The sequence below is a fragment of the Rattus norvegicus genome, chromosome 14 (assembly GCF_036323735.1).
Source record: "Rattus norvegicus strain BN/NHsdMcwi chromosome 14, GRCr8, whole genome shotgun sequence".
NCBI classification, from domain to species: Eukaryota; Metazoa; Chordata; class Mammalia; order Rodentia; family Muridae; genus Rattus; species Rattus norvegicus.
In genome coordinates, this window is record NC_086032.1 from 61728575 (window position 1) to 61749428 (window position 20854).

The 20854-nt window shown below is 45.5% G+C and overlaps 1 protein-coding gene across 2 annotated transcripts in view; it reads right to left on the minus strand.

The window, feature by feature from the left end:
* Rbpj (recombination signal binding protein for immunoglobulin kappa J region) overlaps positions 1-7646 on the minus strand; it is a 184855-nt gene extending 177209 nt beyond the window's left edge. The window contains exon 1 of one of the 2 annotated variants that reach the window (XM_039092403.2): positions 7509-7646. In XM_039092403.2, the coding sequence (XP_038948331.1) occupies positions 7509-7540 (32 nt within the window). In that variant the 5' untranslated portion in view covers positions 7541-7646. The remainder of the gene's footprint in view (positions 1-7508) is intronic. The other variant, XM_039092406.2, reaches the window with a different exon arrangement.
* Positions 7647-20854: the final 13208 nt, after the last annotated feature.

Sequence of the window (20854 nt, forward strand, 5' to 3'; positions counted from 1 at the left end):
ACTTCTGGAAAACATGAAGCTTTTTACAGAGCAAGCCCAGGCTAAACCCACGAGAAGATACACATCTTTGGGTCAGAACAGTTACCATTTTATGTTAGCTTCTAGACAAGAAGCAACAGGCCCCAAAGGGTCTGACAAGGAGGACATAGATGGAGTCCCTGATGGAGTCTTTCCCAACTCGAGGGGAGCGTTATGATATGTTGGGTTTAGAAAAGCAGACTTCGAAGCCACACATGGTGCACAGGAATAATTGAGTTCATTGTATGTTCTTGGGACATACATCCTAATCTCAGGAGAGTGTCTATCTCTGTGTGGTGGGATTATGGGTAGGTGTCATCTCTTTAGCTCTACCTCTCAGGATCCTCAAACCTTCCTACAGACAGCATTTATCACTTGGTCTGAAAAAAGAAGATAATTACAACATAGCTGACTTTCTCAGTTGGCATGTTCTTAGAAATCATTTGGCTCGCCACTCTCTACCTCCCCTAGCTCTGCTTGAGAGGAGCTGGAGTGAGAGGTGGCTCTCTCACAGGGAGCAGGGCAGGGAGGGAGAACAAGATCTTCTCTGAAGCCCATAGCTATAGCAGTTTTCGCCTCAGGGCCTGGAGGTTCCTGGATGTTAGTGAGCTGTCTACATTCCACCAGCCTTCTGTGTGCAAAGTCACAGACTTCTCCTCAGGCTAAGAAAAGCAAAGGGCTTGCTTTGCCTCTGTTGGGTCATTCATGTTCCCCTGAGAAACTCCCACAGGACAGCCCTTCTCTTCTCTCTTCCAAAGGCCCCCGCTCCCCTGAAACACCACTGGTGGATGTGTAGCATGTTATCTCTAAGGTCTGACAAGGCAGCCTGGTTCAAGCGAGGCGACAGGGCCTCACAGGCTAAGCCTGGAAGGCTAGTCAGCCAAGAGAAGCCTGTCTGGTTTCTCTGGCCAGCCAACCCCTTCCGTCCTTGTGGGTTTCCTCCATGTGTTAGATGAATGTAATACGATTCGAAGCTACTCTTGGAGCCGTGTGCCATGACCTCATCTGCCACTGCCTCTCCACAGGGGTGAAGTGCTCCCTCTGTGTGCCATGGTGTGGTGTGGAAGGTGCCTGATTCTTACTCAGAGTCTCTGTGGGAGCAGCTTGTCAGCTAACCAAGCACAGTGAGAATCATTATTTACAAGCATGGTGTAAAAGAACTTCCTAGACTTCTTAGACCAGTGGTTCATGGCCAGTGAGTTGTGACCCCCCTTGGGGGTCAAATGACTCTTTCACAGGGGTCAGCTAAGACTGTTGAAAAGCACAAATACTTACATTACGATTCATAATAGTAGCAAAATTATAGTTATGAAGTAGCAAGGAAAATGTTTTTATGGCTGGGGGATCACCACAACAGGAGGAACTGTATTTATTAAAAGGTCAAAGCATCAGGAAAGTGGAGAACCACTGTCTTAGAAGACACCTTAGTTTTGTTCAGTCCACTGGCCTTGAAATAAAGGTTTCCCAGGGACTGACTCAGCTCTTCCTTGCTACCCCAAAATCCCAGTGTTTCCAGAAGCACAGAAAATCTCCTCACATTCCATTTCCCCACCTTTAAAACAAGAATGCCAGTGTTGTGGGACTATTCTTAAATATGGTTTCTGGATTTCTAAAATATAAAACACACATGCCCAGGGAAACTAGAGTGTCCTAGAAATGACACTTTTTAAAAGTGCATTCCATGTAATACTAAGATATGATTACAGTATATGTAAGTATACCCCGGGGAATATTTAGGTTATGGAGTAGTTGCCCCTATGGCATTCTGTTTAACTGGGGTTGGTCCTGCAGGTGATCAGACAAGCCTGTTCTTGAAGCTGAAGTGAAAGAGAGGGTGATGCCCACCATATTTTCTGCACCTCGGACCCTTAAAGTGAGATCCATAAGGTGATTAACACTTTCCCTTCCAAGTCAGAGGGAGTCACGGTCTTGTACCGGATGGAGGGACTGAGGTTGCTCTGCTGGGGGTGGAACACTTGCACAGGAAGTGAGGGAGTAGGATTTGCAGCTAAGCTTCTGCTTAATGGGCATCCCTGAAGACCTCAGCAAACTGTGTCCTGTGGTGCATTTAAGACTTGGGCTTGCTCTGTGTAAACCTGCCAGTGAAGGTGGGCGGGTGAAGAGGAACTCAGATAGGGACATTAACCCCAGGGAACCCCCTTCAAGGTATGACTGTTTGACCAGCCCCAAAGGTCAACGGTTTTATTAGACACAGGGACTTTCCTGAAGGTTATTTTTGAAGGAGAGAGAGAGAGAGAGAGAGAGAGAGAGAGAGAGAGAGAGAGAGAGAGAGAGGTGTGTGTGTGAATGAGGTGGGGGCAAAGATCACCCAGAGACCTTTCTGTTGGGTGAGGGGAACAGGTACAGAGGTGAGAGCCATCTTGCCCTCTTTCTGTTCTCTTGTGTCTCCTTCCAGTGTCTCTTGCAGTCTCCCTGAACTCACATCCCCTCTCACTTAAGCTTGGCTCCTGCGCTGGAGGTGGACAGGTGGCAGGCCCACCATCCAGCCTTTGTGTGAATGAAGGCTGCCCAGGCAGGCGCCCTCCAAGCCTCAGGGTGTAATTTTCCCCTTCTCCACTTGTGAATTCCAAGCGGGAAGCTCAGCTGTCATCGGTCTCAGGGAATTTTTTTCCAACAGGATTGAAACCGGGGCCAAGAGAACATGGCTCTGTAGAAGGCATTGTTCCCCGTGACTCGGACAACTTTTCCCTTCACTTTGGGCCTCAGAAAATGCTGTCTTTGCTTTGAGTTGGAGATGAAAACTTGGATTTTCGCTACCCTAAGAAAACATTATCGGAAAGAGCGGGGCTTGCCGAGTTGTCTGGTCTCTGCCATGTTTTCCCCTCACCGGTTTCCCAGAGGCTCATGTGTACTTAGGAGTTTCCTCTGAGTTTACTTTCCAAAGTTGTTCTCATTTTATCAACAGTAGCTATAAACTCTCACATTCGATGACCCTGTATACATGAAGACATAACACAATGTTCATTTGCGTGACTAGATTGTGGAAAACACTTCTCCTGTGTCCCTGAAGGTCAGCATGCGTCTCTGACGCCCAGAGTTCCCTGAGGCCAGACCTTCCCAGCTCAGTGTGCAGGTACTGGTGGCTACACTTGAATGGAAAGTCTCCCCGAGGCCTGCCAGACTCTGGACTTTGTACTTAATGAGCTCTCTGTCCTCCTGGGAGAGCTGTAAGATAAGACCGTACAGATAAGAACACCGAGTTAGTGGTCAATGAAGACCCTAGCATTGGTCACGGAAAGCCAGACTCAGCAGTAGGCCATACAACCAGCTCTCACTAAACCTTCTGAGGTGGGGGTTGGGAAGGACCCAAAACTGACCACTGGTATAGATGGATAGTCCGCTTGCCAGAAAAAAAACAAAACAACCAGAGCTAACAATCTTCTGTGGAAAGATGACTTCATTGAGTACTGAATGGTAAGCTGATCTTTCTCCAGACTTCTACCACAACACAGTTCCCAACTTGTCAAGAGCTGGAGCCCCTGTGTTCATTCCCACCACCAGCTCTTCCCAAGCTGCCTGGCTGAGCACCAACCCCCACCACGTTGTCTAGTGATTGCCACCTCTCTTCCTGACAGGTTCCTGACAGGTTCCCACCTTCCTGATTTTGATATTCCCAACCGCCAAGACGGTGCCCACGGGAAGAAACCCAGAGATTATACAAATATTGGAGGGCAAGTGGGGTGCCCACAGCTTATTTCTCTGATGGCATTCATCGCTGACCAGAGGGGAAGGGTTATGTCTCTACACGTTGGAACCCACAAACATGAGTAGAACCCATCCCTATCCCACTAAGATTGCTAGTAAGTTATGTGGAGGCATGGGTTGCAAGTGGTGGGTGGGGAAACAGAAAGTTTTCTTCCTGTCCCTGTGCAGAGTGTGTGGTTAAACTTAGATGAATTTTTACCTGGGACAGAGTTCATTGCTTGGTTCCTTCCAAATTTCCCTGCTCTGTATCCCCATCCCCCCACATCTCCCACCTGTCAACATGTTTCCAAGCTTCATGCTGAAATTCAACTATCAATCTGCAGTCCCAAATTTCCTGCTCTCTACACAAAATTCCTACTTCCCCAGTACAGCCGAGTGCAGTTGACTTTGGGTAGGAAAGCTGTCTGTTGGGATTATTTCTTGTTACTTTGTTTGTGATTGCTGAACGCACCCAATCTCCCGTGCCCGGTAGGTATGATTCTTCAGAAGAGTGGGTAAAGCTGTGAGATATAAAGACAGAGCTGATTTGGATCCTAGTTCTACCTCTAATTTACAAGATCTAGGTAGTCGTGTGACTTCTTCGAACCTCAATTCACTCATCTGTAAAATAGAAATCTTTAGAGAAAGATATAATACTTTCATGACTCTGGTAATATGCCCTGTATCAGTCAGAGTGTGAAGGACTTTTCCTTTATTCCTTTTTTTTAATTTGGTACAAACCATAAAGTATATATTTCTAACTATCATAAAGGAGAATGACATTTATTTCAAGAGATTTGAAATTATGTTCAATTCCTTTCTTCTTGTTGTACTTTGAGGCCAGTATGTGACCTATTGTGAGTGTCTGGCTGTGTGGATGGGACAGGGAGTGTAGTCTGCCCTAGGACACGATTTTCAGAGCCAAGTAAGGATACTGCTCAGTAGCTGAGGATGGAACCCAGATGGATCCTGGGAGTCCATTCCCTTCTTTAGTTCCCGTGTCCACAGCTTCCTCCCTTCCTCTGCCCTGACTTTGTGGAATCTGCAAGTAGGCCAAGATTGTCCCTTCTTTCTTTCCTTTTTTTTTTCTCTGCACAGCTCACAGCAGCTGCAGGATAGTGGGGGTCGGCGGATGGCGGCAGCTGTTTGCACGTATGGGTTTTCCGTCGCTTCCCTTTGTGAGTCAAGGGCTATTTGTATATATCACAAGCCGCCACCTGGCATGTTTAGTTCCAGCCATGTTTGAAAGTTTTCTGCCTGGGATCATGAATGCAGAAGGGGAGGAGGATCCTTGAGATCTTGGTTCCAGACCCTTGCTGCCTTTCAGTCTTTTACTAAGACGTTTTGTGACCCAGCAGACAGCGGTGGGCTTGCTCTCTGTTCCTTCCCACCCACGCATCGCAGAGACCATAGAGCGAAGCAGTGCACCCTGGGAAAGACAGAGCTGGACTGCACAGTCAGGGAGGTGCGGGGTGAACCTGGCAGAAGGCTGGTGGCAGGCTGATCCTCTGCATTTTCACTCTGGGTGTTCTTGGGGATAAACAGTCTCTCTTCTCCAACCTCAGTTTCCTCATCTGTCAAGCTCGAGGGAGCAGAGAATATCACGCACTCTTCCTCTGCCTTCATGGGCCCTGGCCTCTGTGAATTACCTGGAACATCTGACTGTTCATACACGTTCCGTGTCACCCACGTGTGGATAGCCCTCTGAACTGTTTGCTGTAAGCCTGCTCAAAGCTTACTTCGTCCTTAGAGCTGAGCCTTCTCCCCCGCACTCTCACTGTAAAAGTGTTGTATGTGGAGAATGTGTGGCTGTTCTTAATCTGAAAAGTGTAGAGCATCCCACCGCGGTTCTAGTCAGAGCCTGTTGTGTACACCTTACTGTCTAGAGCAAAGAGTGCTCTTTATCCTACATGGTTAATTCTCAAAGGTTCCATGGTAATGATAGATTTATATGTGGCGTTTACATTTAAAAACCATATTAAGTGAACATCAAAATAAATTTAGGAAGGGGCAAGCAGTATGTTCACTGCTACACATGAGGCAATTCAGGATTTTGAGCCTAAATACCTTTAAAAGGATATCATGCAGGATAGTGCCAAGAGGAAGAGGCAGGACCCATGAGCAGGACCTTTGTGTTTAGGTACCCTGTTCAGGCCACTTGGTCACATTAACTCAAGCCACCAACCACACCCAAAGGATAGCCAGCCTTGCCTGCTGCTCTCCAGAGATCTCTGCCTCTTCCTTAAGCACACATCATGTAAAACAAGAGCCCAGGCAGTCTAATCCTCAGGAGATTTCAGGGCCCATGCATTACTGTTTATTGAAAATGTAGCTAACAAGAATGCAAGTTCTGAATCACTAAACTAACTAACTAGGGTGGTTGGGGAGGGGGAACACCCTCATAGCAGAAGGGGGATGGAATGGGATAGAGGTTTATGGACAGGAAACTGGGAAAGGGAATAACATTTGAAATGTAAATAAAAAATATCCCCCTAATACCAAAAAAAAAAAAAAAAGACAAAAAAAAAAAAAAACCAACCCAACAACAACAACAAAACAAAAAAAAAACCTAACTAAATCACATTTACGAAATTCTACCTCACTCAAATCTTTTGAGTACTTTTTTGTTTTCAGGATAGGGTCTCTTCGTGTAACTCTGGCTGTCCTGGAACTCACTCTGTAAACAAGGCTGGCCTCGAACTCACAAAGTTCCACCTGCCTCTGCTTCCCCAGTGCTGACATTAAAGGTGTGTACCTCCACTACCCTGCTAAGCACCCTTGAACTTTCCTGTGGGGCATTGTTTTGCTTCTTAGACCCTCCCTTCCCCATCTGTGCCATTGTTTAAACAGTCTGTCACCTGCCCCTTCTTGTGTCCAGGCTGCAGATCCCAAGACCGTTTTGTGTGCAGTCATAATCTGTGTTTCCTGGCTCACTCTTGCCCACTATGTCTGTGTAATTCACCCATTCCCAAGTGCTTTAACATCATCCCTCGACACACCCCTCCTCAGGGGCCAGGGCCTTGCTTCCTAAAGACTCAGGATACAGTAAGTGCTGAGCAATTGTATCATAAGCAAATGAATGTATGGATAAACTAACGGACAAGATGAATACTCTAATCTCACAACTAGTTTACATTTGAAGGGGAGCAGATATGAAACTGGATCTCTTGGGTCACCGCTGGGCTCTAGCCCGGCAACGTCGAGTGCTTCAAGAAAGTGGCCTGTTTTAGGCAAATAGCCATTTTCCTTAGCATCATCTCCCAGCATGCGTTTCGAGACAAACTTATTTAAAAAGAAACATTTACAACTTAAAATATCCAAAGGGACCATAGACACCTTTGGTTTCAGACAACTCCTGGTACTTGCCAGTGTGGCTGAGTAGAGGAAGGCACAGTACTGAGCAGAACGTGAGGAGAGTTGAAGGAACCTGAGGCTTCAGGAGCCCAGAGGAGGAGTTTGCTCCTAGAACAGATAGCTGTTGCAGACCATGCCCCATCTTCAGCTGGGTCATGTATGATCTCATCAGAGAGAAGGTGAGACAATAGAACATTCTAGGCAGAAACTTACACTGCAAAGGAAATGGTTATTCCATGCATCCTGAGATAGAAGCATCAAAGGGGAACCTACTTATTTATTTATTGAGCCAAGTTCATGGCAGAATGTTTACCTAGTATGTGTGGGGTCCTGGACTCCAAGCCCAGTACCACACACATACATGTCTTGAACTTCTGCATATGAAAGGCCTCCATGACCAGTGCGACGAAGATGACCTGATAGTCACTCACCTCAGCAGTTGAGGGTAAAATAATCCAGTCATCTTGAAGAGAAGCTCTCAGCCTAGGCTCCTCTGGAAACAGGTCTTGAGATGCCCTGGAAAGAGGCAATGTTGTCCACCCCTGTGTGTGAGACACTTGGCTCATAGCAAAGGAAGTGAAAGCGTCTGTCTGAAAGGGGGGAAAATCTGAACATTCCCTATAAGGGTAAAGTGCAGACACAAGCCCTTTTCCCAGTGTGGGTTGGAGGGTTAGGAAGTAAGTTTCTTGATGGTGAAGTGTCTATAAGGACAAACAGGACTCGGTCATCCTTGCTTCTTTTCCTGAAACCTGAGGCCTGTTTTTGTTTTGTTTTAATATAAAAAATTGGTCTAGAAATAAATTACCAGGGGAGAAAGAGGCTAAAATGTACAGTTCATTCAGACCAATTTGCTCTGCTTCTGTGATTAGAGGCTGCCTTGAAAGTTCTAAGCACTTATTTCTGTTGATGTGAAACCAGAGAGTGAATATTGGACCCTCCAAATCCTAGCTGGAAGCTTACCCATCATTCAGGACAGATTTCCAGAACTGTGGCTCTGGTAGCTGAAGTGCAGTGATGTGAAATGACATTCAGCAAGTTCCACTAACCTATAGCATGATATTCCTTCCCTATGGTAAGGAACTTAGTTTGTTAAACAGAGGTGCAACTGGGTTCAGTTGCTCCTTTCTGAGTCCTGCAGGCTTCTAGCACTTGCCAGCACAACAAACATTTCATCTGGAGTTGGGGATGGGTGGGGGCATTCTGCTGGCTTTGGAGTTGAAATTGCAGTGTGTTCTCTATCCATAGTCCAGACATTCTGCAATGACCATTGGATTACACACACAGTGTGGAGCTTAACTGCGTGCACAGTGGCATAGAGTTGTAACGTGAAGAGTGACAGTGGTTCGGATTGTGCTGTACGATGGGGATGGTAGTGGTGCCTCTCTCCTAAGACTGTGGGAAGGATTAAGTAAATAAGTCCATGTAAAGCACCTAGATGTGGGTTGAGTAATGTTGGACTCTCATCATCACCACTGTGAAGTATGGTTTCATCTTCTTCCCCTGGCCAACAATGGCCATGTCACAGGGCTGGAACACTAAGGGATTTCAGACACATGGCTAGTCGAAGAAGGGAGATGAATAAATTAGGAGTACAACCTCAGTCGGACTTCCCTGGCTCTCGGTAGCTCCTTCTAAGGAACATAATGCAGATCATATGCTCACTGGCCTTGGTTTTCCTGGGACTTTGTCAGTGTCCGAATGGCAAACGCCATGCCCTGAAAATCCACTCTAGGCATGCTCAGATGGGTCACCTGGGGCCTCTGGGGCCATTGCTATTGTCAGGGTTTATTAATGAGCATTTGGAGCACTGCTTCCTAACTTCAAGTGAACATTAGGGAGTGGATGGAGCATGTGTCACTATTTTGGAGTAGTTCGGTGACTGTCACGGACAATACTGATTGCTTTGCAGCTCTTCCTCAAACCTTCCTCACGAACACTATTCAGTCTTCTTCTCTACTGAACATTTCCAGCCCAAGAAGGTGACCAAGCCCCAGTCCACCCAGTTTATTAAGGGTGGAGTAAACCATTTTTTTCATTCTTCCATTCTTTGTTGTTGTTTAAAAAAAAAAGTTGTGGTGACTTATAGATTTTGTTAGACAAGACACTACTGCCAGATGCCAGGAAGCTGTCACCATAATTAATCTTAAGTTAAACATGATGTTCTAGTCTTTTCTCTCAGGCCATTTATAGCAGAATATCTGAGCTGGAGCAACCCATGTTTCTGGAGGATGGGAGCACCAAGAACAAGACACTCGCGGTCTGTGAAGCTGCTAAGGAGGAATCGTGAGCTTCACTTATGGTGGATGGCGGAAGAGAAATGTCCACCAAAGCCGTCATGCTGGTTGATCTGCTCTAAAAGGCTTCGGTTATTCCTAATGGCTCAAGACCCTTGTAAAGGGCTCATACACACGTGCGCACGCACACACACACACACACACACACACACACACACACACACACATCTTAATGCAGTCTAATTGCAACTTAAGTCTCAGAGGAGACAGACCCTATTCATGTTTGTGTTTTGTAATCAAAGAAAGTACACTGGTGCACTGCCATGGTAGCAAGAAAATGCTACAGTGAGGGTTGGTTTTGCCCATGTCTTAGGATTCCTGTGCTGAACCTCCTCATAATTTCTTAATGGGCGAATGCAGAGTACCATAGAGGGGCTTCTGGGCTCAGTGTCCTGGCCTTTGTGTCTTATACATTATAGAATGGCTTACCTGAGTACAATCTGCTTCTGCAAATAGGTGGCCACAACAGTAAGGCCATCTACTCTCCTGGGGCCACTATCCTCTATGGCAGCAGCTAGAGCCTAGGTAAACACAGTGGCAGGCACAGCAGGATATTTGGCAAGGTAGTTCCCATGGTGTGATTCGGGCAAAGGCAGAGTCTGAGTCTTTCAAGGATGCAACCATTTAGTAAATCTTTTTTAAGCTTAAACAACTACACTCACTCTGCCAGCTTTTTCGTGTTTTACGCCACCCTAAACTTAAGCGTAAAACAAACATTTACCTAGCTATGAGTCATCAGCCTGGGCTTGGCTCACCTGGGTTCATGGCATGCTAGCAGTTAGCTGCTAGGTTGACTGAGATCATCCTGGAGGATCTTAGCTGGATGGCTCATGTCTAATCTGTGTGGTCCTGTGTCATCCTCCAACAGATGAGCTCAAGCTTGATCATCAAACACATTCCCAAAGAGAAGGGTAGACAGCGCCTCCATCCCTCTGTGGACATGTATTAGACCCTAATTGCTAATCTTTTGTTTTAGAATTTGGGGGGTGGGGTATCGTTACTGTATGATTAACTCTCCTATCTCGATTTATCAAAAGTCCTGTGCGATGTTATATTTTAGAAAAATCCTTTTTGCAGATTATCACTTTTGAGGCACCACTCCTGGTGCTTGATTTTTTGCATTCCCTTTGTGAATTTTGATAATAGAATACAGGAGTTTTGATTCAAGAGTTTTAGCAAGACACTTAGACATCCAACTGAAGGTTGTCTTTCAAAGTTTCTCTTGTTTCTGGTTATATGCAGGAGCTGATCTGCTTTTCATTACTGTAACAAATACCTAAGGTAATTGAATTATGAAGAGAAAAGGTTTACATTGGCTCACAGTTGTAAGAGTTTCAGTCCATGATCTGGAAGACACTTTGCTTTTAGGCCAGATGGCAGTAACTGAATAAGCAAATCAAACCATTCACTTCATGGCTTGGGATAAAAAGGTTACAGAAGATCCTCAATACCTTTCAAGGGAATGTCCTGAACCCAACATCTCCTACTAAGCCCTGCTTCTTTTCCGTTCTACCACTTCCTGCTATCACCACATTGAGTGACAAGCTTTTCACACATGGACCTTTGAATAACATTATAGGTCATAAGTCCAAACTATAGCAGTCTGTATGGTCAAATTCAGGCCAGTAGAATGAAGCACAGAGTGAGTTGCTGCCATATTGATTGGCGTTCTTTAGCCTACCTTGCCCTACCTGAGAAAGGTAAGAGCTGAGTACCACCTTGGAAGATATGAGTTGATGTTGCCAGCTTTGGATTACTGCTCTGAGTTTGGATCCATGGAGGAGAAATTAACTCCACCCTGCACTTTACTTCTGTACTTTAGGAATACTTCATTACAGTAGCCTAGGGCATCAACTGACTAATAACATACTATATACCCTTCCCTGAGAAGTTCATGGCACTCTGCAAACACATCGAGGCATTCTTCAGGTAAGGAAACAATTCAAATTTTACCACTGATGGAATCTCCTCCTCACTCTCCACCCCTCCTCCGCACGCGTGTGCTTGTGTGTGCGTGTGTGTGCTTGTGTAACATTTTCTTGATATACATATTAGGGAGTATTTCTCATGTTTCTCTTTGGAAGGTGTTAGAATAGACATCCTGGAAGCAGGGGAAGCTGTGCAGTTATTTATTTATTTATTTATTTATTTATTTATTTATTTATTTATTTATTTATTTTTCAGAGCTGGGGACCGAACCCAGGGCCTTGCGCTCACTAGGCAAGCGTTCTACCGCTGAGCTAAATCCCCAACCCCTGTGCAGTTATTTACTAAGGGGTGTGACACTATCCACCCTCACCCCAACTCAGCTCCTACAGTTCCTACTGTTTTCTTCTTTGAAAACTTTTGAAGAGTTAAAAAAAATGTCAGGAACTGGGCAACAAGGCTGGTAGACTTGAATCAAGGTTCCCATGACCTCTGGCATCACCATCAATCCCTAGTCCTCTGTTTCCCATTTGTAAAGTGAAGACAAATGCAGGGATCTTCCCTTTGGATATTGTGTGTGAAAGTGGCTAAAAGAAGAACAAACCAAACAGCTACAGCCTGAAGGGTGATCCCAAGAGAAACCGACTGAACTACTACTCAGTGGTGCCCAACCCAACTCGTTGACTCACAGAGTCACGAGAAAGCATAATGGTTGTTGTTTAAAACCAGTTTGGGGGTTGGAGAGATGACTCTTGGTTAGGAGCACTTGGTTTGTTTCTTCTTCTACCTGCTCTGTTCCTTTCTCCTGGCAGTTGGTGTCAGGGCTTCCTGGCCTAACAGAGCTTCTCTCGAGGCCTCTGCTCAACTGGTTCTTTCTCAGCAAAAGCAAAGCTCAGTTCAACAAACACATTTCCTTCTATCACCTGTGTTCTGAAAGTGACTAAATTTAAAAAGAGAAAAACTAAGTCCTAATAGTTACCAGGAAGACCTTGAGAGAGTATTCTGTGGGTAACCTGGCATAGTAGCATGACCCTGTAATTCCAGCATTTCTGTGGCAGGATGGGGAATGGAGAGAGGAGAATCCCTGCAAGCTTGTGAACCAGGTGGCCTGATATATGGAGCAGTAAACACTGAAAAGGCAGACCCTGAGGCCAGTGAGATGACTCAGCAGGTAAAAACACTTCACAAGCCTGATAACTCAAGTCTTATCCCTTGAGCTCATGCATGGGTAGGGGGGAAGAACTAACTTCACAGAGCTGTCCTCTGACCTACACACATGTGCACGTGTGCGTGCACACACATCTGCACCCAAATGTACACATACATATCAAATACTTTCATCAAATTTACACACACACACACACACACACACACGCGCGCGCGCATGCATGCATGCATGCACGCACGCACGCACGCACACACAAACACACACGCACCCGAAGGGTAGTCACAAGGAAAACCATTCACGATGATTTGTGCTCTGGGATAGTCAGGGAAAGTGACTTTCACTTCCTCATTTTTTCAAGCATCTGGATATCTTTAGGGCAGCAGTGAAGAATGAGACCTGCTTACTGGTTTTTCCTAGCAGATGACACATGGCTTTAGAATTCAAGCTAACTAGGAGTAATTCAAAGTCTACTGTGCTGGCAGACTCTCTCTAGTTGCTGAGTCTGTGGATCAAGGGGAAAATCGAGTGGAAACTTGGGCTCTTGTACAGGACACCCCACGATGGTAGAGCTTCCTTCTCCCTTCCTCTGCAAGACCAGAACGGTGCTCTCTCTGCACCTGAAAAGTTCAGTCACTTATGAGTCCTTTCCTATCATCCAGAACAGTGGTTCTCAGCCTGCAGTTTGTAACCCCTTTTGGGGGTCAAAAGACCCTTTACAAGGGGTCACATATCAGATATCCTGCACATCGGATATTTACATTATGATTCATAACAGTATCAAAATTTTTAATACTTTGCAAATACATTGCAAATTACAGTTGCAAGTAGCAATAAAAATGACTTTATGGGGGTCATGGTAACTGTATTAAAGGGTTGCAGCATTAGGTCTAATCAAAAAACTACCTCAAGTGTGCCTGGGAGTCATAGGTGATTGTGAGCCACCATATGTGTGGTGGGGACTAAGCCTACATCTGTATGAGCAACAAGTACTTTTAACTACTGGGGCATCTCTCCAGTGCACAGATCCAATTTTAAGAAGTTTTTTTCTCTTTCTTCTGCCTTCAGCACAGTCTTTAGACTGATAACCGTCGTGTCTCAGCATCTCAGATGAGGCTGTAGGTCGCACACTACTGTGGCCTGCAAAGTATGACTCTTGTCCAGTTGATGGTCACAGCACCAGATGCACGCTCAGCTTTAGTTCCATAGAAATCAGGAGCCTATCATTTTAACAAGCACCCGAGGTAAGTGACTTACACAGAGAAGTTGATCAGAGTTTTCTATGCTTCTGTCCCGGAAGGTAGGGCCTGTTGCCTGTGGGTATGTGATGAGGCTCTTTGACATGAAAGGAATGTCGAGTAGAACAAACGGCTCATCTTGTGGCTGAGAAGTGAATCAACAGCAGGACGGACCAAGGTCTCACAGTCCCAGTCAAGGGCACACTCATCTGTCCCCATATGGTAAATGTTCTCCACCTTCCGGGAGCACCATGCTGAGAGCACATGGGCTTCTGTGGGCATTCAAACTGTGGCAGACTCCATTAAAGGCAAAAATAACTATGCAATGACTACTTCCTTCATAGTAGAAGGTTTTTGAGCTGTATTTCTAATTCTTGTAATAGTGTCAAGCAAGGATTGTTACCCCTGTTTTGCAGTTGAGGAACTGCAGCCTACCTCCATTGCCACAGAACAGTCCCCAAAGGTCCATGTGCTAAAAGAATTGGAGTGCTGGAGATACAATCGAGCTGATGAAGTGCTTGTCATGTAAGTGGGGGAGCCCTATTTGAAAATATCAATCAAGCTGGGTATAATAACACACACCTTTAGTCCCAGCACTCTGGAGGCAGAGGTAGGTGGATCTCTGTGAGTTCGAGGTCAGCCTGTCTACATAGTGAGTTCCAGGACAGCCAGGGCTACATAGTGAGACTCTGTCTTGGAGAAAGGAAAAGAAAACAAACAAGCAAAAGAGCAGGGCATGATGACATACACTAATAATCCCAGGATTGGGAAGACAGAGACAGACAGACTCTTGGGGATCACATACATTCTAGCCTACATGAGGAGAACACCTCTGGCCTCCACACCCAGGTGCATATAAGTATATTTACACACATGTATACTTGCACACACATGAACAGATACACACACACACACCACACCCACATAACCACACATACACACACACCACACTCACATAACCATACACACACACTACCCTCACATAACCACACACACACTCATACACACACACACTCATACACACACGCACATGCACACACACACATGCACACACACACAGGCACACACATGCACACACACACACACACACACACACACACACACACACACACACGTGCATCTGACAGATGGCAGAAGCTTCAGGAGGGGAGATCTGGCTGGGGTGGGCTTTAGTTGTTGGGTATCAGCCCTGGAGAAATTAGGGAATCTTTCCTCCTGGCTGTGAGGTGAGTAGACATCCTGGAAGATGGCCACTCAGATGCACACCAGAGTAATGTTTGAAGCTGTTTGTATTTTCTCCTGGAAAAGATATTTCATTAGTGTTCAAGGCTAACCTGTGGCATTCCTAAGACTTACTGCTTTAATCTTCAAATGTAGGCCCTGTTCTCCAACCTCCTAATCTCTATTTCCAAGGCATATCTGAGGAAGAAGTCCTGTTTCCAGGTTGAAGTCAGATAGGAAACACATCTGTCCAGGAGACCAGAAGTTGTTTTGGCTTGAGCATGGTAGGGCATGGTGGGTAGGAACAAAGACAAGACAGCTAAGACAGAAGGCTGAGGACAATGGTTTCTGGTAGGTTTCTAAGATCATGAACATTCATCAGGTACCTGTAGAATGTTAGGCCATGTATACAACACTTGAAATGATCAGATTTTCCCCTCATAAATAGTAATGTGAGTCATCAAAGTTTTCTCATTGCTCTTAATTTACTGATGTGCAGAGAGAGGCAACTTGCCCATAGTACCAAATCTAGCCAATGCCAAAGCATGAATCTGACCTCAGATCTATAGCATTCCAACGATAGTTTTCCAATCAGTCTTTTTTCTTCCTCCCTTCCTCCTTTTCTTCCTTCCTTTTTTCCTTCTTTATTATTTGTGTGCCTATGTAGGCAGGTATGTGTGTATGCGTGCATTCATATGTGTGTGTGTGTGTGTGTGTGTGTGTGTGGTGTCTTCCTTAGCTGATCTCTACTTTGTTGTTCTGTGATAGTCTCTCAGTTTTACTTAGAACTTGATGCCGAGGCTAGTCTTGCTGACTGGAGAACCACAGGGATCATCTGCTTGTCTCTACTTCCTGCTTCCTGTCCCCTCCCCCATCTCTGGAATCACAAGTGTATGCTGCTGTAGTCAGATTCCTCTTCCCCACCATGGGTTCTCGGGAATCTGAGTTTATCATCCCCAAAGGTCTTCACTCTAACGATCTTATTCGCCCTTCCTTGCTCCCATGTTCCTGTAGGCACTACCCACGTCGTATCTCCAGTTGTGTACTGATATGAGAGGCCGTGGAAACTGCGAGTCAATCACTTTACTGCGAGTCAATCGCTTTGCAGGAGTGCAAGGCTGAGGACGGAGGTGAGCAGTGCTAAGAGAGCAGTGGAAAGACCCTGGTCCTTCTCACCCTCTTGGACCACACAGAAAGTGTCTGACATGATCGGTCATCACCTGGGACAGAGGACATCATTCTTGGGATTTTCTAGGCACTTGAGTATCATCTGATGGACTCATTCTGGTTAGCAAACTTACATTACCCATCCTGCTGGGTTCAGGTCCTGCATCTTCCTTTCCAGCTATGTGAGCTGAAACGTTATGGCTTGACTGTACCGTCCAAAAGTTAATCCCAAATTGTGTCTTAACAGAGTCTAGAGGTGGGACATTTGCAAGGTAATTAGGATTCAAAGAGTACATGAGAATGGGTCCCCAGCATCACAATAGTGGCTTATAGGGAGAGGATAAAAGATAGATGGGAACATGCTTGCCCTGTTTGGCCATGTGACGTCCTATACTAGGTTGTGGGGCAGCAAGAAGCTCTTCCAAGGGACCAGACACTTGGCAGCACCGTGTTCATAGGCTTCCTTCCCTGTCTCTGAATTCCTAGGACAGATAAACCTCTGCTCTGTCCAGATGGTCTCATTTCAGGTATTTTGTTCAAACAACAGAAAACAGACTATGACATCCATTCAGTCAAAAGTGGGGTAAGAACTTTACATATAAAGTTACAGGCTGTCTGCGGCAGCGGAGACGATACATGCATAGCATTCACATGGTTTGTGAGCTTGTGAAGCATGTGTTTGTGTTACTGGGGCAGGGGGGGAGGCTCTTTCTGGCTCTACCTGGTATCAGCGCTGAGATGTCCTTCAGGCTTCCCTGTGAAGCAAGGCTAGGTCAGGCTGCTCTAACAGGTATCTGAAAACAGCAGCTCACACATCATGGCTTGGCTTCTTTAGATCACTGGGGTCTGGGGCAGCCTCTATTGGGAGCACTGCCAGTCTATCATGGCATACCACAAACTGGAAGGTATGTGTTGTCAACTCTACATTTTATTATCCACCACAGGCAACTAGCCATTCCTGAGTTCAGTAGTCCATGGATAGATAGTATTCCTACAGGGTGGGGCAGTAAAAAGCAGAAAATGGTCTTGCTTATTCTCACAGTGGGTCAGCTCTTTATCTCTGACCCCTGTGCTCAGTGAGATTTCTGGCACATGATAGGGCTCTTGAATAAGAATGTGTATTTATCCTCTTGAGTGTTCTGGTGTCTCCTCTGCTCCCAGTTTGGCTTCAAGAGTTGTCAGATCCAGGCGGTCCTCTTGTGACTTATTTAGCTCAACATCTGGAGAGACTCAGCCTTGCTACATATTTGTCACAGATCTGCTCACTGAGTTGGCTGCCCAGCCACCTTTTCCAGACAGGCAAAGAGGAAAAATTTATTTGTAAAGAAAAAGAAAGGGTTCCTCATGGCAAGCTGAGACCTCCTTTGGAGATGGGCCATGCCCTGAAAGGAGACCTTGTTGAATACCATGGCATCAGATGAGCAGGACCTTGGGGGATGAAATGTTGTTCCTGGTTGGCAACATGATCTCAGACAGTTCCTTCCTCTCTCTGAGCCTCAGTTTCTTTAACTGAGGAGGGGTTTGGGGAGGTTGTCTGTGTCCCACATAATGGCAGCAGGAGTAAAAGTACATTAGTGCATAGTTTTGTTTAATAGGTCCATCTCATTTCTAAGTGATACTACTACGGATTATATCTGATTATAGCATTAATAGTAATTTGGCCATAAACACAAAAGAGATAGTTGAGTGTCCAAAATGTGGAACACTCCTTGAGTCGTTGGAGCTCCTCCTAGTCTTGTGAAGAAGAGAAAGTTATGCTATTTTGCTGTTTAAATTGCTAGCAACCATTTGATGTAATCAGTTGCCATTAGTCATGGCTCACTACATTTTTTTCTCTCTACCAAATTAGATGGAGTGAGTACACAGAAAGATGTGGTGCAGCCTCCAGGACAAGGAAAGACAAATATTGAGTCTTTGGGCAATGCTGGGAGATGGAAGCCAGGTGGGCCGCACCATTTTTGGCTGGGTGTTTCTTGGTATCATTTCCGTATTCCGCTCCATGTTGCTCAATCTTCACTGTCTCTATCATCAGAAAGTATTTTTAGTTGCTTTCATTACAGGAAATGGTTGGCATTGTTCTCAGGGCTGATCAGAAGGGGGAACATGAGTTGTCTGCTGTTGGGATGCCTGGAAGTAAGGGTTAGGAAACATCTCAGCATCTCAAGGGTTTGCAGTGTGTACTTTTCAGCAGATTGGCAGGGCTCAGAGCAAAGGTAGGATGAGGCTTTTTTACATTATCATCATGATGTTGCAGCTAGTGATCAAGAGAATGGCCTCCTGAAAGCCTTCAGTCCCTAAGATGGGGCCATCATTGTTGTTACCCTTGACCTTGCAAGCACTGAGTCACGGGGTGCTTGCTGTGTACCAGGCATGACTTCAGTGCTTTAATGTCCTCATGTGCTGCAATGACAATCAATCCTCAGAGAGGTTTTGATTTTCTCTTCCCTCAGTCTGGAAGACACAGGAAGAGTGAGCAGTTTCCTCTAAGGTTGTCCAGTTTGGGCCTTTGTAAGAATAGGTTGTAAGAACTGTCATCAAGGTGGGTAACTGTTTACCGTGTTGAGAGAAACTTTTAGAAAACATGTAAAAGGTGTATGGTGACCCCGTAAAGACAAATTTCGTACAATGGAATGGCCTCTAATCCAAGTCCTTTCTCAGCTCTTCATGATTCATACGACGTGAATGTTTTGCCATTGAGAAAGCTACTCATCTCCTTCTGAAGCCTGACTCCATTCATTTTAGACCTTCCCTGGATTATTTAGGCCCCTGTGAGGAAGCCATGTGTCCTTTTCTTCATGTGTCTGTGGGGAGTTGGTGACATGGAATTTCCAGGAGAAAAATATGTAGAACAAAAAAAATCACTTCTGCTACATTCTTCTCTTTTCTCTTAGAGACAGAAGTGGCTTGCTCATGGGAAGGGTCTTCTGTGGGCACCCAGGTTTGTGTTGCTCTACTCTAGAGGGCTTCCTCTCTGAAAGCAGGCAGCCTCCCTTCCCTGCAGGGTCAGACTGTGCCTGGGGACTCCAGCTCTTTTTGTGGGAAACGGGTTCTCTTAGGTCATTGGTCAGGGGAAGAGATTCAGAAGCACAATGGGCCAGCCTCAGCATCTGGTAAACTATAGGCTCCATGCGAGACCCTGTCTCACAAGATAAGGTGGAGAGTGTCAACAGTGAGGAGACAGAGACACTCCATGCTGACACCTCCCGAAGCCTAACAAGTTTGCCTAGACTTTGAAGGGGCCTCAACTTAGACTCCAACATGGTTTGTGGCTTATTGCTGGAAAGAATTTTAGGATTAGCATCCAAGGAGAAATGGATGCTTTATTAGAGACATAAAGATAAATGAACATAGGCTATGAAAATATATACAAAGATATATAAATATAGGCTTAGGTACAAGGGCTAAAAGAAAGAGGCACTAGGAGAAAGCAAGAACTTAGAGTAGGTTGGGGTGCTATGTGATCTTTAAGGGAGAGTTGGGGAAAGTGTGACGTACTGAGTATAGATACATCTGAGTCAGATCCTCAAACAAACAATTAGTTGTCAAATCATTAACCATATGTACCATTTTGGTTGCTCTCAAGTTCCGTCTCTGCAAGTTGCTAAGGAATTCCCCTCCCACCCTTGCTTTTGAAAGTGGGAGACGTGAGGGGCCTCTGGATATGCTTGGGTAGAGTTGTAGTCGGATAAGGTAAATCTGTCCTGTCTTGGAGAGTTGAAGAAGAGCCCCAACATCTACCACTGGCCTACACATGCAGACACAGTCAGACAGACAGACCATACACACGTCTGCTGTGTCCCTTCCTCTCCATGAGTCAGAGTCAAGTGAGGTGAAGCTGGGACCTGACATTTGCAGTTCCCAGAAGCCATGGAAGCTGCTGACCACGGCCCTCACGCAGAGAACCCCTCTCTTCTAGCGAGTCTAGGCCCCTCAGGTGTTCGTTATTTCTTAATTGAATTACTGCAAAAGCCTCATTGGAATTTATACATTTTTAAAAATAACTTTTTGAGATTAGAGTATATCATTTCCCCCTTCCCTTTCCTCCCTCTGGACCTTCCCACTTGTGTGGCCACTTTAGGGAAACCTAAAAGAGGATGGACATTTTGGGAAAAATCCTTTTTGAGGTAATTGGGGAGTAGATTTCACACAGGCTTACCTGGGGGCATTCCGGTGGATTTCCCTCCTTTTGCTCAGGAATTGACTTTCCCTTAGACCCTGAGTTCTGGGCTTTGTTGTTGTTGTTTGTTTGTTTGTTTTCTTTTGCTTTTGTTTTTCCAGAAACTTCAAAATATCTATGAACTGTCCAGTTTTATTGGTGAAATAGTTATTATATTTATTTTACTCTCTGTGTGCGTACATGAATGTTTGTGCACTTGAACCTTTTTATGTCACAGTTTGCCTATGGAGGTTAGAGGACAATTTGCAAGAGAAGTCAGTCCTCTTGCAAAAGAAGCTGTTCTCTCTGTGTGGGTACTGGGGATCGAACTCAGTCCCTCAGGGTTGGCAACAAACTCCTTTACCCACTGAGTCACCTCAACTGGCCCAGAAAAACCAATGACTCAGCTTCACTATTTGCAACCGAGAGCTCTGTGTGGTTCATCCTTTCACATGGCAGTGAGGACAGGACTCTTACATGCTTATGTGAGGCAATCACTTGAGCACAGACTGCTGCCCCAGCTCACAGTACCCTAGAGAACCAGACCTCCGTGCCTGCTCCTGTTAAGACTTCTCCTCACCTTAGGTCCTATACCCTTGCTTCCTCCGAC